Source organism: Asparagus officinalis, chromosome 1 (genome assembly GCF_001876935.1).
Source record: "Asparagus officinalis chromosome 1, Aspof.V1, whole genome shotgun sequence".
Taxonomy (NCBI): domain Eukaryota; kingdom Viridiplantae; phylum Streptophyta; class Magnoliopsida; order Asparagales; family Asparagaceae; genus Asparagus; species Asparagus officinalis.
The window spans coordinates 88832896-88839743 of NC_033794.1; the positions used below are offsets into that span (position 1 = coordinate 88832896).

The 6848-nt window shown below is 45.7% G+C and overlaps 1 protein-coding gene across 1 annotated transcript in view; it reads left to right on the plus strand.

Moving 5' to 3' along the window:
* Positions 1–6848, plus strand: part of LOC109837119 (glucan endo-1,3-beta-glucosidase 8-like) — a 7788-nt gene that overhangs the window by 340 nt on the left and 600 nt on the right. Inside the window, 3 exon segments of the mRNA XM_020405221.1 lie at positions 241–393; positions 395–771; positions 6683–6848. The exon segment at positions 6683–6848 is cut by the window's right edge and continues 331 nt beyond it. Coding sequence (XP_020260810.1) covers positions 241–393; positions 395–771; positions 6683–6848 — 696 coding nt within the window.

Consider the following 6848-nt stretch of genomic DNA (forward strand, 5'->3'; position numbering starts at 1 on the left):
AAGTACGCACGTGACCGAATCTTTCACATATACACGTACAACTTGTCTGGCCTACTTATCCTTTAATTGATGATGCTATAAAAATGTAATAAAAATTCATAAAATTACAACTTCTTTCGTATCGAAATTCTTGCACGCTCTTTTCTTTTCGTGATTTAGGCAATAAAAAAAATTTAATGCATGTATAGGCATCGATCCATGCTTCCTCTTGAATGTAATTGCTGTTGTTTCCCAACTCAGGTACGTAGCAGTAGGCAACGAGGCCTTCCTCACAAGCTACAACGGGGTCTACCTAAAAACCACCCTCCCCGCCATGAAGAACGTCCAGCGAGCCCTCGACGACGCTGGGGTTGGCGACCGCATAAAAGTCGTAACCCCGCTCAACGCCGATGTCNCCCTCTGCAGGCGACTTCAGCCCCGACGTCCACAGCCTCATGCTCGACGTCGTAAAATTCCTCCACGGGAACCGATCTCCGTTTGTCGTCAACATCTACCCGTTCTTGAGCTTGCAGCAGAACAAGGATTTCCCTGTGGATTTTGCTTTCTTTGATGGAGGGAACAGGAGTATTGATGACAAGGGGAAGCGGTATGACAACGTGTTTGATGCGAACTACGACACGTTGCGTTGGGCTCTGAAGAAGGCTGGGGTTGGGGATATGAAGATTGTTGTTGGTGAGGCTGGGTGGCCTACCGATGGTGATGAGAATGCTAATATTGAGAAGGCTAAGAGGTTTTATGATGGGTTTTTGAAGAAATTGGCATCTAAAAAAGGTACAACAATATTGTTTAGTTATTTATCTCATTCAGGCTATTTGTCGGGGGTAATTAAATTCCGCAAAGCTTACCAAAACTCATGAAATTCCTCTGAACTTTTGGGTGTCTTACAGTGTTAATGTATATCAACAAACTATACGCACCCGAAACAATAACCCATTAGGTCAGTGGCGACATTAAAGCATCACGGGGATTTATTGAGAGTGTTTTGTGTTGGGGATTCGAAACAATCAATCGAACGCTTGTCCTTCCGGACCTTGTGTTGAAAGTAGGAAAGAAGGAATAAAATCACAAATAAAGATCTAACTTGCAAAAAACAGTAAGGGAGATGAACACACAGATTTAACGAGGTTCGGCAACGTGCCTACGTCCTCGGGAGCCACACCACACAATCTCTTTATTAATTGAAGAAGAAAATACAAGCTCTCAAACAATGGGTAAATCTCTCTGAGATTCTCTCTCTCTTTACAGTCAAAAAGCTCTCTTTTTGATGTCTTACAAACCCTAAAAACGTTTGGGGTATATATAGAATCCTGAAACAAAACAGAGTCCCAAACAGTTTAGGAAATTGTCTGGACGATTCGCAGTCGACCGCCGTGCCAAGACCGGTCGACCGGCCAGAGAAAAAAGTGTTTACAGGGTCCTGTGCACATTTGCGGTCGACCGCAGCGGCCACGCCGGTCGACCGGCCAGAGCGACAGAAACTTCTCAGTTTCCTGCAGTGCACGCGGTCGACCGGATCTGGCACTGCGGTCGACCGCACAGTCTTCAGCTTCGGGTCTACACACTTAGACTAACAATCTCCCACTTGGAGACCAAAGCGCCATCAAAGAGCTCACCCGAACTCTCCCCTTCTTCGCATGTATCTTTTCCCTAAAAAATTCTTTCTTCAATCAACATCCCGGCGATCGCGCCGATCCTCGTAGTGTGGCTCCGCCTTTGTCTTCTACTCGTGAAGGCCAACTGAAGTTGCGGACAACTCTAGTTTCTCAATGGTGACTGCCTTCGTCAACATGTCCGCCAGATTTTGACTCCCCAAAATCTTCATTAAATGCAACTTTTCGTCCTCGATCAGCGAGCGTATAAAATGGTATTTGATGTCAATGTGCTTCGTTCTGGCATGATATACTTGATTCTTGGCAAGATGTATAGCGCTCTGGCTATCACAATAAAGAACTCCTCTCCCTTGCTTCAGATCCAACTCTTCCAAGCACCCGTTCAACCAGATCATCTCCTTGCTTGCTTCAGTCACCGCGACATACTAAGCCTCGGTTGTAGACAAAGTCACAATCTTCTGCAGACGTGAGACCCAGCTCACTACTATCAATGCTAAGGTATAAACATACCCCGTGGTGCTTCGCCTCGTATCATGATCACCGGCGAAGTCCGCATCCACGTATCCCTGCAGCACCAACTCCTTCCTCCTGAAACATAGTGGCTTGTTCGTTGTTCCCCTCAAGTACCGCATTATCCACTTTACGGCCTCCCAATGCTGCTTTCCTGGATTGCTTGCAAATCTGCTCACAACTCCCACTGCATGGGCGATGTCCGGCCTCGTGCAAACCATCGCGTACATGAGACTCCCAATGGCTGAAGAATATGGCACCCTGTTTATATGCTCTCTATCTGCATCTGTCTTAGGCGATTGCTCCTCAGATAACCTGAACTGACTTCCAAGGGGTGTGCTAACAACTTTAGCATTCTGCATGTTGAACCTCTGAAGTACATTCTCAATGTATTCAGCTTGGCTCAATCTCAATGTCCCTTCAGCTCCATCCCTACTGATTCGCATCCCTAGAATCTGCTTCGCTGCACCCAGATCCTTCATTGCAAATTTCTTTGCTAGCTGCCTCTTCAAACTGTTTATCTCTTCTAAACACGGTCCTGCTACCAACATGTCATCAACATATAATAACAAAATAATGAAGCTGGACTCGAACCTTTTGAAATAACAGCAATGATCCGAATTGCATCTTCTGTAATCATTGTTCTGCATGAAGTTATCAAACTTCTTATACCACTGTCTCGGAGCCTGTTTCAAACCATATAAGCTCTTCTTGAGCTTGCACACCATCTCTTCCTTTCCTTCTTCAATGAAGCCAACAGGCTGCTTCATGTAGATTTCTTCATCCAAGTCACCATGAAGAAAGACAGTCTTTACATCTAACTGCTCAAGGAAGAGGTCTTCTGCAGCTACCAAACCCAACACCACTCTGATGGTTGTGAGTTTCACAACAGGGGAAAATATCTTCGTGTAGTCCACTCCTTCCCGCTGTTGAAACCCTTTCACTATTAATCTGGTCTTGAATCTCTTGCTTCCATCACTCTCCTGCTTGACCTGCTAGACCCATTTATTATGCAAGGCTTTCTTCTGTGCAGGTAGCTGGGCTAACTCCCATGTCTCATTAGTGAGTAGAGAATCTATCTCCTCCTGCATCGCATGCTCCCACTGCTGAGATTCACTCACTTGCACTGCCTCTTCATAACACTCTGGCTCTCCGCTATCTGTTAAGAGTAGATAATCAAGTGACGAGAGGTATTTGGGATTTGGTTTGGGTCACCTGTAGTCTCCTCCGTCCTACGATCAGAACTGACATCGTCGCCCCCATCTGGAAGTTCCTCCAAATCCATGTACTCGGATCCACCTGTATCCGTAGTGCTGCTCCCACTGCTTTGGCTATCCTTGGCATTATCCCTGTCCTTGTACATCACCTCCTCATTGAATATCACATCCTGGCTCCTGATTATCTTCCTGTTCTTCTCATCCCAAACGCGATACCCGAACTCATCAATGCCGTATCCAATGAATGTGCACTTCTGTGACTTAGCTTCTAGCTTGTCCCTGACATGGTCACTGATATGAACATAAGCCACGCAACTAAATACCCGCTAGTGTGAGAGATTTATCTTCTTTCCACTCCAAACCTCCTCTGGAATCCCAAAATCTAATGGAACTGATGGCCCGTGATTAATAAGGTATGCTGCCGTATGTACCGCATCTGCCCAAAATGTCTTAGGCAGACCTGCATGTAATCGCATGCCCCGCGTACGCTCTGTCAAGGTCCTGTTCATCCTCTCTGCAATGTCGTTCTGCTGCGGCGTCCCTGGAGTAGTCCCCTCTAAGAGAATCCCATTCGTAGCACAGAACCTCTTGAACTCCTCCAGCTCGTATTCTCCACCATTATATGATCTCAAGCACTTCACCTTCAGATCTGTCTCGTTCTCAACCATGGCCTTCCACTTCTTGAAGTTCTTGAACACCTCTGACTTGTGCTTCATGAAGTAAACCCACACCTTCCTCGAGTGATCGTCGATAAAGGTGACGTAGTATCTCGAACCGTCAAAAGAAGACACACTGGCTGGGCTCCATACATCTGTATGAATCAACTCTAGCTTCTGAGCCTTAGGTGGCCTTCCACCCTTCTGGAAACTAACCCTCTTCTGCTTGTGAATGTAGAATTTTCATCCCCTTCTCGCTCATGTGCCCCAATCTATTGTGCCACAGATCTGTACTCTCCTTGCCAGCTACAATTGCGAGGGTGTCACTCGCATGTGAAGTGAGGTAGAGAGTTCCCGTTTTATTGCCTCGGGCAACAACCATTGTACCATTGGAGATTCTCCACGAATCCCCGGTGAATGTCGAAACGTAGCCTTCTGCTTTAAGCTGTCCCACCGAAATAAGATTCCTCTTCAGCTTCGGCACGTGTCTCACGTTCTTCAAATTCCACTTAGAGCCCTTTATCTATATCTGAACGTCGCCCTTTCCAACAATATTGCAAGGTTTATTGTCCCCCAAGTATACTTTACCAAAGTCCCCTGCTACATAGTTCTGAAGTAGTTTCCTATTAGCAGTGGCGTGGAAAGAAGCTCCTGAGTCGATGACCCAAGAATCAGAATCGCTATCCATAGCAAGGATCAAGGCATCCTGCACGATATGAGCCTCCTGCTCACCCGCATCCTTCTTTGGTGCTTTACAGACCGAAGACATATGACCCTCCTGGCCGCAGTTCCAACACTTCCCTTTGATAGACCTAACCTTCGAGTTCGGCCTCTTCTTCACTGATTTCGACCGATTCCTGTTCTGGTTCCCTTTCTTCTGGCTTCTGCCTCTCTGCTCGAAACTTAGGGCTGAACCTGAACCTTCTGATTCGGACGATTTCCTTCTAACCTCCTCGGATAGAATCATGCTAACAACCTCATTCAGCTTTAACTTCTCTTTCCCCGCCGAATTGCTGATTGCTGTCACACAACCTGTCCAACTATCCGGCAACTGTGATAGTAGTAAAAGGGCCTGCACTTCGTCATCGAACGTGATGTCCACGGAGATAAGTTGATCAACAATCGTGTTGAACTCGAACGTGATGTCCACGGAGATAAGTTGATCAACAATCGTGTTGAACTCGCTGAGGTGCATCGTGAATGATCGTCCTTCTGCCATCTTGAGGTTGAAAAGAGTTTTGACTAGATGCACCTTGTTTGCTGCCGACGGTTGCTCGTACATCTTCGCGAGCGCTTCCATAAGCCCAACCATCGTCTTCTCCTTTAGAATATTGTGGGCTACTGATTTGACGAGCGACAACCGGATTTGCCCTAGAGCCTTCCTATCCAGTACCTCCCAATCACCATCTGACTCCTCTTTCTTCTTTCCCTTTTCCTTGCCCAACAGCGGGCGTGACAAGTCCTTCTGATACAGATAGTCCTCCATCTGCGACTTCCAGTAGGCGAAATCCGATCCATCGAACTTCTCAATCTTTGATTTGCTTTCCTTTGCCATGACTTTCACATAAATTGCTGAACGAAGCTCTGATACCAGTTGTTGGGGATTCGAAACAATCAATCGAACCCTTGCCCTTCTGGACCTTGTTTTGAAAGTAGGAAAGAATGAATAAAACCACAAATAAAGATCTAACTTGCAAAAAACAGTAAGGGAGATGAACACACAGATTTAACGAGGTTCGGCAACGTGCCTACGTCCTCGGGAGCCATACCACATAATCTCTTTATTAATTGAAGAAGAAAATACAAGTTCTCAAATAAGGGGTTAATCTCTCTGAGATTCTCTCTCTCTTTGCAGTCAAAAAGCTCTCTTTTTGATGTAGATTCTCTCTCTCTTTGCAGTCAAAAAGCTCTCTTTTTGATGTCTTACAAACCCTAAAAACGTTTGGGGTATATATAGAATCCTAAAACAAAACAGAGTCCCAAACAGTTTAGGAAACTGTCTAGACGATTCGCGGTCGACTGCCGTGCCAAGGCCGGTCGACCGGCCAGAGAAAAAAGTGTTTACAGGGTCCTGTGCACATTTGCGGTCGACCGCAGCGGCCACGCCGGGCGACCGGCCAGAGCGACAGAAACTTCTCAGTTTCCTACAATGCACGTGGTCGACCGGATCTGGCACTGCGGTCGACCGCACAGTCTTCTGACTGTTTTCATCGTCTTTTCGATTGCAGCTTCGGGTCTACACACTTAGACTAACATTTTGAGACATCAAAGTTTGTAGGGGAATAAATGTGTCTCTCATGTCTTGCTCATATATCATCTATCACGATTCTTTATGTTTGGAAGCCATCATTTTGGTCCCAAATATTATCTCCGTCATCAACCAATGTCTCATTTTTATAAATTTATGTTAAATATTGCTTGCATGTCAATGATATGGCGAGATAAATTTGTAAATTCGCTGAAAACGTACGATTAGTAGAAAATTACTAAATGAAAAGTTGTAAAAAGAATATATACTGATCACAGAAGTGAAGTTAGGAACTTCTGATGACTTCTAAACATAAATGACCTAAATGATGCTTGGTCAATATGTAAAAAAAAAAGAGGACCCTTAATATCACGTAATCATCTTTCCTAAATTACGTTTGTTTCGATATTAATTAAACATGACGACGTGCTCTTAATTTAGGAACTCCCCTTCGTCCCGGCGAGGACATGGACGTGTACCTCTTCGGCCTCCTCGACGAGAACATAAAGAGCGTCCTCCCAGGCAACTTCGAGCGCCACTGGGGCCTCTTCCGCTACGACGGCCAGCCCAAATTCCCTCTCGACCTCTCCCTCTCCTCCCACCCCAA